The 17768-nt window shown below is 42.9% G+C and overlaps 1 protein-coding gene and 1 long non-coding RNA gene across 3 annotated transcripts in view; one reads left to right on the forward strand and one right to left on the reverse strand.

The window, feature by feature from the left end:
* The window catches only part of Kif2c (kinesin family member 2C), a 22841-nt gene continuing 5073 nt past the window's right edge, over positions 1–17768 (forward strand). The window contains exons 1-16 of one of the 2 annotated variants that reach the window (XM_078026147.1): positions 1–248; positions 1219–1313; positions 4463–4564; positions 4734–4782; positions 8762–8881; positions 10918–11040; positions 11522–11622; positions 12230–12325; positions 12855–12909; positions 12993–13155; positions 14900–14990; positions 15249–15312; positions 15390–15481; positions 16203–16345; positions 17177–17381; positions 17490–17600. In XM_078026147.1, coding sequence (XP_077882273.1) covers positions 179–248; positions 1219–1313; positions 4463–4564; positions 4734–4782; positions 8762–8881; positions 10918–11040; positions 11522–11622; positions 12230–12325; positions 12855–12909; positions 12993–13155; positions 14900–14990; positions 15249–15312; positions 15390–15481; positions 16203–16345; positions 17177–17381; positions 17490–17600 — 1680 coding nt within the window. In that variant the 5' untranslated portion in view covers positions 1–178. The remainder of the gene's footprint in view (positions 249–1218; positions 1314–4462; positions 4565–4733; positions 4783–8761; positions 8882–10917; positions 11041–11521; positions 11623–12229; positions 12326–12854; positions 12910–12992; positions 13156–14899; positions 14991–15248; positions 15313–15389; positions 15482–16202; positions 16346–17176; positions 17382–17489; positions 17601–17768) is intronic. The other variant, XM_078026148.1, reaches the window with a different exon arrangement.
* The window catches only part of LOC144368026 (uncharacterized), a 25702-nt gene continuing 10536 nt past the window's right edge, over positions 2603–17768 (reverse strand). The window contains exon 3 of the long non-coding RNA XR_013427749.1: positions 2603–6342. This is a non-coding gene — a long non-coding RNA (uncharacterized LOC144368026). The remainder of the gene's footprint in view (positions 6343–17768) is intronic.

Raw genomic sequence — 17768 nt, forward strand, 5'->3', positions numbered from 1 at the left:
GAGACTACTTATTCCACAAGGCTCCTCCACAGGGCGCCGCTTATTGGCGGAAGCGAGAACGGCGACAGCGTGATGACGTTACCAGGGACGCTGGCGCGCGGGATTTAAACTGCGGCGGTTTACGTCGCAGAGTTGTGTACTTTTGGGAATCTGCTTTTTCTTCGCCGCCGACCTCCAAATGCCCATGGACTCATCGTATCAGGGCCGCTTGTTTCCCGGTCTTTCCATCAATATCCAACGCAGCAATGGTAAGGGGATGGGGGGTGCGGAGGCTAAAGGGACCAGTGAGCGATGTGAGGGCTGAGGTTACTGCCCCGCCCCCAAACGGCAGATCCCAGACTCGGCCGGTGATCCTCAGACCCGCTACACCCACAGTCCGTATCCCCAGGCTGGCAGTCGGCCGTTCCTATCCAGGGATAGAGCTTCTACACTGATTGTGGAACCCTTTCCTTCTTTCTGAGAGTGGGCGGAGTTTCTTAGTGGTCTTCGGACCTCCCAGGGAAGTTAGGGCTGCTAGATTAACTTCCCTTCCAAAATTCTCTTATGAAACCGCCCTGCCTTGTGGGAACCTCTGCTTCCTAGCCCCTCCGATTTTTCAATAAATATTGTGTAGTTGCAGTATGTCGGGCGCTGTGATTCAAGGTAAACGAGACAAGATCCCTGCTCTTGAGGAGCTGGTAATCCGTTCTTTTGTTTTGGTTAAGCAGGTACTACAGCTCTGGCAGATCTAACACTAATGTTAGGAGAATGGCCAGACGTGATTGCCAGAAATGAGTTATGGACACCTGCAAGTTCCAGATTCTCAGTGTTGTGATTAAGAACAGCGCAACTAAGGACTATATGACTCTTACTTAAACATACCTTCATTCCATTGCAGGCTCTTTTTTTTTTTTTTTTTTTTTGGCGTAGGTGTGAATCCTTATCCCATTCAGCTGGAGTGTTTTTATTTGTTTTGTTTTGTTTTGTGGTGCTGGTAATCAAACCTAGGGCTCAGCCCCACAGCTGGATTTAAGATCTATTCTCTGCTCACCACACTGTGGAATGTTCTAAGGATGAAGCCCCATAAAGTCTATTTATCTCTCTTAGTGTCTGGTTTTAAAAAAGAAAAAAAAAAAACTCATCTGCTTTTACCAGGTAAACTCCACACTAGGAGTCTCTATGAAAGCCGAAAAATGAAGTTCTCAGAAGACAAGTAACTCTGGTCTTTTCATACTGTAGGCTTAATTCACAGTGCCACAGTAAGGACTGTGAACCTGGAGAAATCCTGTGTTTCGGTGGAATGGACAGAAGGAAGTACCACAAAAGGCAAAGAGGTAGGTTCTATGTGGTAGGTTCTTCTACCACATTTAATACCTTTATATGCAAAGGATCAGTGTGGAAATGGGACCCGTGAGACCCTAGTTTCTGGTGTTGTGCTATCCTCCTCACTCTTTAAAAAAAAAAAAAAAATCCCTCTTGGGATGCATTGGGATTTAAAAAGGTGTTCTAGTACTGGGTATCAAACCCAGGGATGTATGCATGCCAGGTAAGCATTATACCACTGAGCTACATCCTCAGCCTTTTTATTTTGAGACAGGGTCTCACTCAGTTGCCTGGACTGGCCAGCATGCACCACTGTGCCCATCAAATTGGAATTTTATTTAGTCAAACACGTTCTCAATTGAAGAAATCCACAGCATGGGTTGTGTTTGTAGAAATCAAACTATAGCTAATCCCAAACCTTGCTAACTAACCTAAGCCAGGTTCTGAGTACACACTACCTATAGTATTGGTTTGGGTGCAAAACCAGCTTAAAGAAACAAAAGTATGTTTCTGAAATGTTAACTAACAAGGCAACTTTAATGCCTAGCACAGGCTGGTAGTGCTGGAGCAGCTTAGGTAGAGACTCTTGAGGATGGGCTGGCTTGAGTGGAGCATGAGACTTAGCTAAAATAGCCAGGCAGCACACATAGGGTTTAGTGAAAAGTTGGTCACAGACAGTGTAGGGCTAAGGGATGCTTTGGTAGCAGCAAAAAATGCTAGAGAGACTGGAGGGTCTTTATCTTTGGGACCTAAGATGTTTAGGTATTCTTCTGCAGGCAGCAAGAAGCCTTGAAATGATTTTGAGAAGAGAGATATACCTTGGGCATTTATGCTCTAGAGGCATTTGGTGCTGTAAAAAGCTCACTGGACTGTGAATATAAAAAACCTGGATTCTAATCTGCCTCTGCCTCTGCTTTGTGTATTCTCAGGCATATTTCTGTCTTTCTTTTGTTTTTTTTTTTTGTTTGTTTGTTTTTTTTTTAGAGGGAGAGAGAGAGAGAGAGAGGGAGAGAATTTTTTAATATTTATTTTTTAGTTCTCGGCGGACACAACATCGTTGTTTGTATGTGGTGCTGAGGATCGAACCCGGGTCGCACGCATGACAGGCGAGCCCGCTACCGCTTGAGCCACATCCCCAGCCCTCTTTTGTTTTTTTAAAGAGAGAGTGAGAGAGGAGAGAGAGTGAGAGAATTTTTTAATATTTATTTTTTAGTTCTCGGCGGACACAACATCTTTGTTGGTATGTGGTGCTGAGGATCGAACCTGGGCCGCACGCATGCCAGGCGAGCGCGCTACCGCTTGAGCCACATCCCCAGCCCATATTTCTGTTTTTCTTAGAAATTTAATTTCCTTCTTGGCATGGTGGCACACAACTGTAATCCAAGTGACTTAGTAGGCTGAAGCATGAGGATTGCAAGTTCAAGGTCAACCTAAGCAATTTAGCAAGACCTGTCTCAAAAAAAAAAAAAATGTCTGGGGATGTAGCTTAGTGGTAGAGCATCCCTGAGTTCAATCCCTAGTATCCCCCCCAAAAAAGGAATTTAATTTCCTTATCCATAAAATGCAGGCAGTGAGACTATTTCAGAGTTCTTGTGAGGACTTATAAAGCAAATGCTTTTGGACTAGTTCCAAAATTCTAGACCATGTGTTGGGTGCTGGGAACACAGAAACAAATAAGATACCTCTGGGCTATTGCTCTTGGAGCTTAATGAAAAGGCTTGCTTGCAATAGTGCATAGGTATGCACTAGGTATGCAGATATTTAGTTGGTCTATTTGAGAACAAGGATTTCCAGTATCTATATCTAAGGGAGCAAAGGGGCCCTAAAATTTTTTTCTTTCTTTCTTTCTTCTTCTTTTTTTTTTTTTTTAATAATACTGGAGATCGAACCCAGGGGTGCTCTACCACTGAGCTATATCCCCTGTCTTTTTTACTTTTTATTTTGAGACAGGGTCTTGCTAAATTGCCAAGGTTGGCCTCGAACTTGCTATCCTCCTGCTTCAGCCTCCTGAGTCATTGGGATTACAAGCATGTATCACCACATTAAGTTGCTGAGGGTCTTGCTAAATTGCTGAGGCTGGCCTCCATCTTGAGATCCTCCTGCCTCAGCCTCCCAAGTCACTGGGATTACAGGTGTGACCACCACTCCCGGCTCCTAAAATACCTTTTAATCAGTGATAAGAAGTTCCTGTGGTCTTTTGTTCATTTAGGAATATATCACTTGTTGGATCTCACTCCAGCTCAAATGTTGCCATTAGAATAAAGTCCAGACTTCTTTTTTCTTCTTTTGTGATGCTAGGGATCACACCCAGGGCCTTGTAAATGCTAGGCAAACACTCTACCATTGAGCTACACCCCCAGCCCAATCTTGTGTGTTTGAATCTGCTGTGAAATTATGCTGGTAAAGTTTGAGTTGTTTCTAAAGTGTTGCAGGACCCTGATGTAAACCTAGAATTGTGACCTCATTGCAAGCATGAGCAGGTACTAGGGGAGGCATGAGCAGGAAGCTGTGACTAGGAAAGAAGTTTCTGGGCTCAGTAGAAAATGTAGGTAGACTTAGGGTTAGGTTGTAGCTGTCAGGAACTTGTTCCTGCCAATGAGATCCTGAAGGGCCCTTCATTTTAACTATCACCAGACAGTTCAAACTTGTTTCTTCCTCTGTGTCAGCTAGCAAGAGGTGCTTAGGGGACAGTGTCCAATGGGACCTCACTGCCCAGCAGAACAATAGGGGAGCCAAGTAGGCTAGGTCTACTGTGGACTACCTGTATGCCTGCCTATCTTCCTTCCTCCTCACCTCACATCACTGATATATATCATTGGCTTGGAAATCAGAAACCCATATCCATCTAGATGGTAAACCATTATTAAGGAATAAATATTTGTTTTATAGCTATAAGTACTTAGTGGAACTTAAGGTTGGTAAAAATCTAAATCTAGGGGTAATTTGGTTGCAGAGATGTTTGGTTTTTTTTAATATTTTTAGTTGTAGATGGACACAATATCTTTATTTTATTTATTTATTTTTATGTTTTGCTGAGAATTGAACCCAGCGCCTCACACATGCTAGGCAAGTGCTCTACTACTGAGACACAACTCCAACCCCCAAAGATGTATTTGGATTGAACATTATGTTGATTTACTGAAACTCTTGTTCCTTTCAGATTGATTTTGATGATGTGGCTGCAATAAACCCAGAACTCTTACAGCTTTTCCCCTTACACCTAAAGGACAACCTGCCCTTGCAGGAAAATGTAACAGTCCAGGTAGGTGCCTATCATCTAACTGTAGCTAATGTCGTAGAGAAGTCACTTCACTTAGTAGCTCTTGGCTCATTTGTTTTCTGGGACTGCCTGGGACTTCAACAGTATGTGGGCCCAGGATATGTCCTTGAGAATTGTTAAAAGCAATATATTGTGGTCATTTGTTTTTCAGAAACAAAAACGCAGATCAGTCAACTCCAAAATTCCTGCTCCAAAAGAAGGTAAATTGATTTCTAATATTTTAATGGCATTTGTGTTAAGATTAATGTGCCTGGGGCACAGACTAGTAGAAATTGTAAAGTAGATTCATTGCTTTAGTTTAGCAGATGGTTTTATGTGACCTGTGTTTCATACATCTTTCTCAGTGAGGAAGATTTCCATCTATAGCCAACCGTAAATGACTGGTGCAACTGAAAAATTTACTTACTTGTGTTCATCTCGTCAGTGCAGGTAACTGGCGAGACTTACTGGCTTAGATATCTTTTCTGTAGAATCCAGAGCCTGTGTTGGGGATGGTAGGAATCAGCCACTGGAAGGGTTAAGGTTAGGGTTAGGGCTCATCTTCCTCTGAGGAATAGTGTGTCTTGGAATGAGGCTCTGAGAAAAGGTCTGGGTTGTTTGGAAATGCAGTTAAGCCAGATATAGTGGCTCACATCTATAATTCCAGCTACTCAGGAAACTGCAAGTTCCAAGTCAGCCTTGGCAACTTAGCAAGACCTGGGGATATAGCTCAATAGAGCACTTGCCTAGTGCATTCATGGCTCTGGATTTAATCTCTAGTACTGTAAAAAAGTGATGATAATAATAAATTAAAAAATAAAAAGGCTAAGGATGTGACTCTGCTTGCCTAGCATATGAGGGGCCCCAGTACTGAAGAAGAAAAAAAGGAAAAAGAAGTGCAGTCAATAATGCTATGGAGGAGGGCTGGGAATGTGGCTCAAGCAGTAGCGCGCTCGGCTGGCATGTGTGCGGCCCGGGTTCGATCCTCAGCACCACATACCAACAAAGATGTTGTGTCCGCCGAGAACTAAAAAATAAATATTAAAAAATTCTCTATCTCTCTCTCTCTCCTCTCTCACTCTCTCTTTAAAATAATAATAATAATAATAATAATGCTATGGAGGAGATAGGAATAAATTCTTACTGTGCCTGGGGAAACAGTGCTATGGAGTCAGGCAAAGGTCAGGGATATAACTAAGTGATAAAGTGCCCCATGGTTCAATCCCTAGTACCAAAAACAAAAAAAGTGCTATGGAGATGAGAGATTGGGGCCAGAAGGGAAAATAGCAATGCCTCATATTTTTGGAAAAGGTTGGACTTTCTTTGTAGAAATAGTCAGCATAACCCTACTTTGGCAACAGTAGACTGATTATAGGGGATTGATCTAGACACAAGTTGCCTAAGAAATATAGCTTATTAACTCAGAGCCAGCTGTACCTTGCAGGTCATTGAACCTGCACAACTGTCCTACAGAGATTATCACTGCCCTGATATGATCCAACTATCATTTTATTTTTTAAGCATTTATTTTTTAGTTTTAGGTTGGCACAATGTCTTTATATTTATATGGTTCTGAGGACCAAATCTAGTGCCTCATGCATGCTAGGCGAGTGTTCTACCACTGAGCCACAACCCCAGCCCCCCCAACTATCTTAAGACTCAGAGAATGCTTGGCTGAAGCTTCAGATGCATGAGGGCCAAAATGGAAGATGATGCCAATGTAATTTTGGACAGGGCCTGGATCCAATGGTGCTGGCCCTCTTGCTGTTGTACCATAGGGCCTGCAAGGGAGATGAGAATGGTAATCAGTGGTCTTATTCCATATGTGTGTCCTCAAGGGCTATTGGCACAGCTCCTTTTTTGTTTTGGTGCTGAACCCAGAACTTTATAGATGCTAAGCACATAATTTTTACCACTGAGCTACATGCCCCCAACCCCACACACCTCCTTTAAAAACAAACTAAGAGCTTTATAAATAGGCATGTTAGTCAATAGTAGAAATGAAACATAAGATTAGAAATCATTTGTGAGACCAGACATGGTGGCACATACTTGTAATCCCAGTGGTTCAGGAGGGTGAGGAAGGAGGATCACAAGTTCAAAGTGAGCCTCAGCAACTTAGCAAGGCTCTGTCTCAAAAAATAAAAAAAGAGCTAGAGATGTTGCTCAGTGGTTAAGCGTCTATAGGTTCTATCCCTGGTACCAAAATATAAAGAAAGAAAAAGGAAATCATTTATGAAATAGGGAACTTTTAATAGTTCATGCTCTTTTTGAAAGAAATGGGGTATAGATGTTCCTTGACTTACAAACTTATAATGAGTTATGGCCTAATACATCCATTGTAAACTGAAAATATTGTAAGTACTCAGCTGTGGGGTGCTTGTCTTAGCATATGTGAGACCCTGAGTTCAATCCCTAGCTATATATATATAATATTATAGTTAAGTCAAATATGTATTTAAACTGAGCGTGATCCAGCTACTCAGGAAGCTGAGGCAGGAAGATCAGCCTGGGAGATTTCACAAGGCTCTGTCTTAAAAATAAGGGATAGGGAGATAGCTCAGAAGTCAGTTGCTTGCCTAGGATGCACTAGACTCTGGGTTCAACCCCTAGTATTGAAAAAAAAAATTGCATTTATTACACTTAACCTACAGAACATCATAGCTTGGCAGCATAGTACATTGTAGAATATAGTACATTGCCTTGTGATCTCATGGCTACTTTGGATCAGCATCTTGTTGCTGGAAAGCATATTTTACAGAATTTGGCTAGCATGGGAAAAGATCAAAATTCAAAGTTTTTTAAATTTTTTTTTTTGTATTGGAGATTGAACCAAGGGGTGCTTTACCACTTAGCTATATTCCCAAGCCCTTTCAAATTTTGAGATAGGGTCTCACTAAATTGCTTAGGGCATTGTTAAACTGCTGAGGCTGACCTTGAACTTGGGATCTTCTTGCCTCAGCCTTCAAGGTCGCTAGGATTACAGGTGTGAGCCACCAGCCTGGCTCAAAGTCAGTTTCTGATGAATGTATATCACTTTCACACCATTATAAAGTTGAAAAATTATTTCAGAACATCTGTGCCAGATGCAGTGGCACATGCCTTGTAATCCCACTATAAGAAAAGTCTGTGAATGTGTCTCAGTGGCTTAGCGCCCCTGGGTTCAGTCCCCAGTACCAAAAAAATAAAAAACAAAACAAATATCATAAGTTGGGAATCATTTATACATAAAGCCTTCAGTCTAAACCTGTGACACTCAGAAATTCAGTATAAGTTTTTATATGAGCCCATGTGTTCTTTTTCCAAATTTATGACTACATTTATAACAAACCTGATAAATTTTTTAGGTAATAAAGTGTTTCTTACAGAGGGAACTATATGGATTTGTATAAATTAACAAGAATTCAGGTGTAACTTAGCTAATTCTCTCAGTTAAGCATTCTTTGATTCCTGAAAACAAGTGTATCTGATACTATGGGTTTCTGATGATGTGACCCAGGATTGACTCTGTAAAGCCCAAGAGCAGTGGGAAAAGGCTAGATTTTTATAGTCTTTTAAGTCCTGACTCTGGGGACTTAGTAGTTAAGTGACATTTATAAGTTACTTAATGTCTCTAAACCTGAATATTCTCTCTCATGATATGGATATCTTAATATTTACCTTATTTTTTGTAGTCATGGTGTTGGTGTTGAGGATTGAACCCAGGGCCTGTGCATACTAAACAGACCCTGTGCCTTGAGCTGTATCCCAGCCTTAACTTATAATGTGAGAATATTAGAAGATATAGGAAAATTGAACAGTGGTAGGTACTGCTGCTGCTAAAATTAATAAGAATTGAAAAAGGTCTGCCTTTTTCTCAAGAATTGAAAAAGGTCTGTCTCTTCAGAATGAAATCAGGTTTGCTATAAGTTCATCCACTTACCCAAGGCAGATGCTCTTATGAAAGAAATTTTTGCCTTCCAGAACTACAAGATTTTCGAGAATGTACACAACAAATAAGTTTTGGGGTCACTGGTACTTTGATCTAACATTTCCTTTCTGTGGGTTGAAGGAATATGAAATAGCTGGGCTTCTTTTCTGCTGGGTATGTTTTAGCTCACCAGTGCAGAATCTTGGAGCTTTGCCCATCTGCTCTCTTCTTGCCCCCTTTGGCCCTCCCGATCATGCAGAACTGATTGGCTGTTACCTTGGGGTCTTTAGGTCTTCGAAGCCACTCTACTCGTATGTCCACTGTCTCAGAGGTTCGAATCACCGCTCAGGAGAATGATATGGAGGTTGAACTACCTGCATCTACCAACTCCCGCAAGTTTTCAGTTCCCAGTGAGTAAAAAAAAAAAAAAATCCCCATTTGAACCCCTGAAGCAGACTGCACACATTGTGCCTGTGCTAGAAGATCCTAGAATTCCTCCATTCTGTATTCAGTACTCTTCTGCCTCAGCCTTACTAACACTGTTTCCTTATCTGGACATGATTCCTTTTATTTTTTATTTTTGGTACTAGGGATTAAACCCAGGTGTACTTAACCACTGAGTCACATCCCCAGCCCCCCCCCTTTTTTTTTACACAATATCTTTATTTTATTTATTTTTATGTGATGCTGAGGATCGAACCCAGCACCTCGCATGTGCTAGGCAAGCGCTCTACTGTTCAGCCCCAGCCCCAGCCCATCTCCAGCCCTTTTTATTTTTTATTTAGAGCAGGGTCTCACTAAGTTGCTGAGGCTAGCTTTGAACTTGCAATCCTCCTGCCTCAGCCTCCCAAGCTGCTGGGACTACAGGCATGTGCCACCATACCTAGCATGACCTCTTTTTTAAAAAACACAGTTGAGGGCTGGGGTTGTGGCTCAGTGGTAGAGCACTTGTCTAGCATGTGTGAGACACTGCGTTTGATTCTTAGCACTATATATGAATAAATAAAATAAAGTCCATTGACAACAACACAAAAAATACTAAACAAACAGAAATGCAGTTAAGCCAGGCATGGTGACACACAACTATAATCCCAGGGGATCAGGGGGATGAGGCAAGAGGATCGAAAGTTTGAGGTTAGACTCAGCAATTTAGAAAGGCCCTAAGCAATTTAGCAAGATGCTGTCTCAAAATAAAAAGTAAGAAGGGCTAGAAATATGACTCGGCATCCCTGGGCTTAATCCCCAGTACAAACAAAAAACTCAGTTAAAACAACACACACAAAATATGTGTGTGTGTGTTTCTATATATATACATAAACACAAATATATATGTATGTACACACAATGCAGTGTATAAAGTATGATTGATATATATATATACACACATATATATTTCAATGAATTTTTTCAAACTGAACGTACTCACTTAACACCAGACCAGAGCATTTACTAGCCCTCCAAAAATCTTCAGACTTCAATTCCTAACCCCTAGATACCTACAGTCCTGATTTCTAATAGCATAAATTAGCTTTTCTCTTTTTTCACTTTATCTAAGTGGAATTTTTTTTAATTTTTTTTTTTAGGTGTAGATGGACACAACACAATGCCTTTTATTTTTATGTGGTGCTGAGGATCGAACCCGGGTCCCGCCCAAGCTAGGCAAGCGCTCTACCACTGAGCCACAATCCCAGCCCCCATAAGTGGAATTTTTAAAATAATTTTTTAAGTGAAATATTTATCAACCTTTAATAGATAAGCAAAGTAGATGCAGATTTTCTAAACTACATAATCCTTACACTTGACATGTATCGAAGTTAGCTAATAGGATAAAGGTAAGTGAAAGGGTCATGACCACATATGAGGAGGTAATGGGGCATTATGGATTGAACCTTCCTTATTGAATCCATGTGTTTAGTTGTTGCCCAAGTTCCCTGCTACCCCAAATGGGTAGAAAAACCTGGCCTGAGAAGACATGCTTAGGGCAAGTCTATAGAGTTCATGCCTCCAGGTATTTCCCTTCATGGGAAAGTCCATATACCTCAGGCTATTTTTTTTTTTTTAAGAGAGAGAGAGAGAGAGAGAATTTTTAATATTTATTTTTTAGTTTTTGGCAGACACAATATCTTTGTTTGTATGTGGTGCTGAGGATCAAACTCTGGCCGCACGCATGCCAGGCGAGCGCGCTACTGCTTGAGCCACATCCCCAGCACCCTCAGGGTATTTTGATCTCGGAGTCCTGCCCCTGCAGAAAGGGGACTTGGGATAAGGGTGTTAGCTAAGGTGAAGGGAAAAGCCCAAGTTCTGCTTATGCTGGAAAGGCTTGGGCCCTTGCTGACCTGGCAGGCAGTATAGTATCCTTCCTCCTGGCCTGTGACCCACTAGGGTCCAAATGAAGACAGCTTTCATGTACCTGCTTACTTCTCCAGTGACTCTTGTTCCCCCACAGCGGGCCCCCCTAGGCCCTCCTGCCCTGCAGTGGCGGAAATACCATTGACGATGGTCAGCGAGGAGGTGGAAGAGCAAGTTCACTCCATCCGAGGCAGCTCTTCTACAAACCCTGTGAACTCAGGTAGACACGCTAAGCTGTCTGCTCTTCTGTTCCTATTGTGGAACAAATCATTAATATCCATCCCAAATCTGGCCTACCTGGACACCTGAGTTCAAACCCTTTTGTCATCTTGAAGGCATGTTTTTCTGTGGCTATGAACTCTTTCACTAGAGGTGAAAGATTGGGCAGCAGTCTTCTGATGTAATTGATGTGTTAACAGCTAAGGTGTTGACCAAAACCTGAACACCCCGAGTGACTCAAGACCAATCAGAGCTGTCTTACCTCTTTAATTGTTGAGAAAATAACCAGAGTCATAGAGAGAGCTTAGATCAGACTGAGTGCTATTATCACTGCTCTGTATCTCAGGAGTCAGACCTGTTACTGCTTCTTGCATATAGGGATTTAAGGGTGAGGATCTAGAGAAGGCCTGTTTCTGGGAAACATACAAGTCTCAGCAGACTGACCACACAGGTAAAAGATTGGGTTCCTTTTCTCCCTCTAGTTCGGAGAAAATCATGTCTTGTGAAGGAAATGGAAAAAATGAAGAACAAGCGAGAAGAGAAGAGAGCGCAGAACACTGAAATGAGAATAAGGCGAGCCCAGGTACCTTTCTTTTGGGAGGCTTGGGCAAATTTTGGGACAGGCACCCTTTACTGAAGCCCTATAGACAAGAGAGAGAGAGAGGCTCCAACGTTTTATGAACTCCAATTCTGATACATAGGAATTTAATTGATTTCTCGTCAGGATTCAGAGAACAAATACATAATTCAGAAATTTATCTTCAGGCTCTCAGATGAGCAGTACTTGATGCCAGTTGTCCACTAGGGAAACACATGAAATGCTCACCCAGTGTGGTGTTGTGTCTGGGCATAGTTGCTGGCTTTTTTTCACTCCCCCTAATTTCATGTAGTGCAAGGCGGGGAAGACTGCAGTGGATTCCCTTTAGTTGGGTTAATTGCTCTGGGGAAGCCTAATCTGCTGCTGTGTCTCCCAAGATGTGGAATAGTGGCCGTTGTCCTACTTCCTAGGGTGGTATGGGTCTAGGCTCCCCTGCCAATTTCTGCTCAATTCATCTGTACCTGACTTCTCAGCTTAGAGCCAGGGTGGGTCTTTGCCAACTGTGAAGTTGATACAGAGAGCCATTGTTGCTGCCCCTTAGGACCACGTTTGAGGGCACTTAACAATCTGTTTTTACCCTCATCTCAAACAGGAGTATGACAACAGCTTTCCAAACTGGGAATTTGCCCGGATGATTAAAGAATTTCGGACTACTATGGAATGTAATCCACTTAATGTAACTGATCCTGTAAGTTAATCAAAAGAGCTCCTACCTCTCTCTCCTGAGTAGATATACAATTAAGGGACAGAAAACTTGATTTTATAGAATTGAAAGTATGCTGGAGTCTTCACTCACCCTTTATTCTTTGTTGTTGATGCAAAGGATTATACCCAAGGCCTCATATGCTAAGCACAAAATCTACCTCTGTGTCATACCCCCAACCCATTTTGGTTTTTTAAATGCCCATTTAGGAATAGGGCCTAGGTGGGAGGTCCTGATCTTACAAACTATGCCACAAACCCCACACTGTAGATAGGCTAGACTCTTACTAACATTCATGAAGTAATGTTGAAATCTCCTGTTTCAGGCAGCAGAGTAAGAAAACTGATAAAATTCAGTGCAACCTCCTTGTGCTCTAGAGTGGTTAATGGGAGAGGCTAATGTCCTAATGTTAGATATTGTCTACTGCTGGGACCTGGGGAGAGGGTGTAGACAAGCTCTCTTTTGATATTGCTCTGATCCTTTTCCCTTTGGTTGTCTCCTCATCTTCTTGTAGATTGAAGAGCACAGGATTTGTGTGTGTGTGAGGAAACGCCCTCTGAATAAACAAGGTAAACCACTAAATCAGAGGATTCAATGACTGAGGGTCTCTTGCATCCAGGGATTATCCCCTGAAATATTCTTCCTTCCACAGAATTGGCCAAGAAAGAAATTGATGTGATTTCCGTTCCTAGCAAGTGTCTCCTCCTGGTACATGAACCCAAATTAAAAGTGGACTTAACAAAGTATCTAGAGAACCAAGCATTTTGCTTTGATTTTGCATTTGATGAAACAGCTTCAAATGAAGTTGTCTACAGGTTAGTCCTTGCCTCTTTTTTTATCCTTATACCCCTTCTTCCCCCACCACTTCCTCTTTTTGATGTGGGACATTGTGATAACATGCTCACAGACATGTTAACTTCTGAGACCCTCCTGTATTTTCTTTGGTTCAGCCCTCCAAACTCTGGTTCCTGGCAATAGGAAGGCCCTATTTTGGGTCTGCCACATCCCCTTTTGCAACTTGAGTGGCCCATTCTTGAGTAGATCATGAGTGGGATATTACCGATTATACAATGGGGTTAGGCTGGGCAGGCTCCAGGGCTGCTGCTTTTTTACCCACTGGGCTTAGCAGATTCAGATAACTCCAGATATTCTCTGTATAGTACACATCCAGTAGCCTCAATTAAATCTAATGAAAGCCAAATAAGAAATTTGGTTGTATAATTACACTATCCATATTTCATGTGATCAGTAGCCACATGTGGCAGAGGCTATATGGCACAAATAGGGAACATATCCATCATTACAGGAAGTTCCATTGGAGATAGCACCATTCTAGAGCAAAGAGTAATCGTTTGTTCCATAGGCTAAATCTGACTAATGACTCCATCTTTTTGGAGAAAAGTACTGGAGATTGACCCCAGGGGTGCTTTACCACAAAGCTATAATCCAAGCCCTATTTATTTATTTACTTTTTTTGGGGACGGGTACTGAAGATTGAAATAGGGCCTCTTGCATGCATTCTACCACTTAGCTATAGCTCCAGCCTCCTTTTTATTTTATTTTGTGGTTGTTTTTGGTACCAAAACCCAGGTACCAGAGACACTTAACCACTGAGCCACATCCTTTATATTTTTTATTTTGAGACAGAGTCTTCCTAAGTTGCTTGGGGCCTCACTAAATTCCAAGATTGGCCTCAGTCCTCCTGTCCCAGCCTCCTGAGCTGCTGAGGTTACAGGCATGTACCACTGCACCCAGCTTATTTTGAGACAGGGTCTTGCTAAGTTAAGTTGCTGGCTTCAAATTTGTGATCCTCCTGTCTCAGCCTCCAGAGTAGCTGGGATTATAAACATGCACCACTGTATTATACACTCTTTGTGTTATGTCTTTTGCTGCAGGTTGTCAGCTAAGCTCATGTTTTTATCTTAGGTGTCTAGAGTCATAGGAGAGGCTGGATGGCTTAGAGTTGGGCCATCAGCTTGCTCCTGGCAGGTCAGTCTAATACTCACCCCACCCTCCCAGTTAGTTGGTGGTATTACAGATTTGGTAGTAGCATTGAGATCAGGTTGGACCACTGAAGCAAGAGAGAAGTACAATGCTTAGAAGCAATTGAGGAACCCCAGAGTTCTGCAGTAGAAGGACTGTATTCTAGGGAGCACATTTTTTTGTTTGTTTGTTTGTTTGTTGTCTGATTTTTTTTTTTTTAGGGAGCACATTTTGAGAACCCTCTGTAACCTTGGTTTCTGCATCTGTGGATTTAATCAACTATAGATTGAAAATATTAGAGAAACAAAATTATCTTTACTAGATAGACTTTTTTCTTGTCATTCTTTCCTAAACGATGTAGTAAAAACCTTATATTAGGTATTATAAGTAATCTACAGATGATTTAAAGTATACCATAAGGTGTGTGTAAGTTATAAGCAAATACTATCATTTTTATGTAAGGGACTTGTGTGCATCTGCTGATTTGTGTGGGTGCAGGGAGGTCTTGGAACCAGTCCCCCTTGGATACCAAGGTGATTATACAAACACTTCCCTCTACTCCATACTTTCTCCTAGGTTCACAGCAAGGCCACTGGTACAGACAATTTTTGAAGGAGGAAAAGCAACTTGTTTTGCATATGGGCAGACAGGAAGTGGCAAGACTCATGTGAGTATTCAGGTCTAGAAGGGAAGAGCCTTCCAATGGTACAGCACTGAGTCTCTGAAACGAAAACAATTAGTTTCTTGCAGAAAGTCCCCTCAGTGCAGATGCTCCATCACCACACACACACCATTCCAGATATAGGTAGTACGTTAGCAGGTCAAGTTCCTGGTTTTGGTGTAGCCTCTTTTGGCAATAGAGCCAGTATTGCTCTGGCCAAGGCCAAAGGCCTTTACCATAGTCATCTACCTCTTCTTTTTGCAGACTATGGGTGGAGACCTGTCTGGTAAAGCTCAGAATGCATCCAAGGGGATCTACGCCATGGCTTGTAAGTAGTGTGTTCTGCTGCATCGGGGTTGGGTATAGAAAGGCAAGTTGCTCACTTATCCAGGCTCTCTCCCTCAGCCCGGGACGTCTTCCTCCTGAAGAATCAGTCCCGCTACCGGAACCTGGGCCTGGAAGTCTATGTGACATTCTTCGAGATCTACAATGGGAAGGTAGCTGGCAGGGAGCCCTCTTTTTATGCTGCTGGGGTCCCTGATTTTCTAAAACCTTGAAGTTGGCTAGAAGTGGTAGAAGCCAACAAACAAACTAGTTAACTGTCATATCTTTGGGCCATTCTGGCTTGACTTGTGTAGGAAGTTTCATTTGATCATGAGAGTAGCCAAGCTCAACAATTACAGCAGAAATACTCCTCATGGCTCCCTCTAGATGGAAGGTTTGCCTTATATATGCCCTTTCTTCCCTTGACACACTTCCTTTATAACCTTTTCCCCTGACTGCATTTTTATGTTCATTTCCCCACTCCCTATGTATCTCTTTCTGCCTCTCTACATCCCCTGTTTTTGCAGAGTTTCCTTCTCTAGAGCAGTGCCTAGATAATAAACATAGCTATTATTTATCATTAACAGGATTTTATGTGCTAAGCACTATTCTATGCACTCTAGCTTATCTTCCATCTGTAGAGACAGTAGAGTGATTCATTAACTTGCCCAGCCTCATGCAGCTAGTAAAGTAGCAGAGTTGGATTAAACTGAGGCACACTGGTTCAGATCTCAAGCATACTACCCTCTGCTGGCCTGATACCCTATCAGCTAGTATGCTCTCTGCCTTTCCTGCTGCCAACCCTTGTCTAAGCTGGAGCAGACACTTTAGGAAAGAGTTGGGCAGGGCATTTGGTGCCTGTGACTTTACCCTTATTTCCCCTGCCTGGCACAGTTGTTCGACCTGCTCAATAAGAAGGCCAAGCTGCGTGTGCTGGAAGATGGCAAGCAACAGGTGCAGGTGGTGGGGCTACAGGAGCACCTGGTTAACTCAGCCGAAGATGTTATCAAGATGATCGACATAGGCAGTGCCTGCAGGTTAGAGTTCTGGAAAGGGGAGAGGGCCACCTTCTGAAGCCTGATTCAGGTGAGGCCATTTAGCACATATAGCACTTTTTCCCCCAGCATGATAAGGGCTGTGAAGGTCTCTATTTTAAAGGATCTCCATGGGACAAATGACTTAGGGCCACAGACTCAGCAAAAACAGTTCAAAACAACTTAAATTTAATCAAGTCAAGCTTCCTGGCATCTATGAAATTCTTGTTTTCCCTTCCTTTCTGGTGGAAGTCAGGAAGGAGCTCTGGGTCTATTATGGGCTAGAAGTAATAGGGCCCATAGCTCCTCCATACAGAAATAGAGAAGCACTGCTAGATGTGATGTTGTATCCTATAATCCCACCAACTCTGGAGGATGAGAATGAGGTGGGAGGATTGCAAGTTTGAGGCCAGCCTGGGCAGTTCATTGAGACCTTGTCTCAAAATAAAAAATAAAAACAGGATGGAGCTCAGAGGTAGTGTGCCTGTTCAGGCCCCAATACCCAAAAAGGAAAGAAGTGCTGGCATGGTGCAGTGGTTGCTGGGTAGCTATGGAGGGCCAAGGAGGGGTTGCCCTATGCAGGGCCCTCAAGTTCAGACAAGTAGTTCATGACATCACTGTGTGTGCCCTGCAGCAGAGGCAGCTCATTCTTCCCTGGGTTCTTATCCCCAGGTTCAGAGATGGAGAGAGAACTACTGTCTAGGGAGGGCAGAATGGAAGTATAGAACAGGCAGACACAGGACTTCTTAGAATCTCTCCTGTTGTGGACTGGGGTGCCCTGGGAGCTTGTGACCCTAGAAGCTCATGTCCTTTCTTTGCCCTCCTCTGCCACAGGACTTCTGGGCAGACATTTGCCAACTCCAACTCCTCCCGCTCCCATGCCTGCTTCCAGATTATTCTTCGAGCCAAAGGGAGAGTGCATGGCAAATTCTCTTTGGTGGATCTGGCAGGAAACGAGCGAGGTGCAGACACTTCCAGTGCTGACCGGCAGACCCGCATGGAAGGCGCTGAAATCAACAAGAGTCTCCTGGCCCTGAAGGTAGCAGAGGCTAGCTAGAGGTGGTTCACCTGGTGTGCAGCTGGGATGGGAGGGAATGGACAGCACAAAAGGAAAGAAGGAGCTTCAGTTGTTCCTGCTGTCCCACAGGAGTGCATCAGAGCCCTGGGACAAAATAAGGCTCATACGCCATTCCGTGAGAGCAAGCTGACACAGGTGCTGAGGGACTCCTTTATCGGGGAGAATTCAAGGACTTGCATGGTGAGTAATGCCACTTTGGACATGATGATGCAGAGGAGAGTTGCTTTCCAAGGAAACATTTAATACTGTCCCTGAGCTTCCCACTCAGCACCTCGGGCTGCCTGTGTTCCTAGGCTCTTTGTGTTTGTGTTCAAGTGTGGTGCTGGCAATTGAACCACCCAGGGCCTC

The sequence above is a fragment of the Ictidomys tridecemlineatus genome, chromosome 11 (assembly GCF_052094955.1).
Source record: "Ictidomys tridecemlineatus isolate mIctTri1 chromosome 11, mIctTri1.hap1, whole genome shotgun sequence".
In the NCBI taxonomy this organism is placed as follows: domain Eukaryota; kingdom Metazoa; phylum Chordata; class Mammalia; order Rodentia; family Sciuridae; genus Ictidomys; species Ictidomys tridecemlineatus.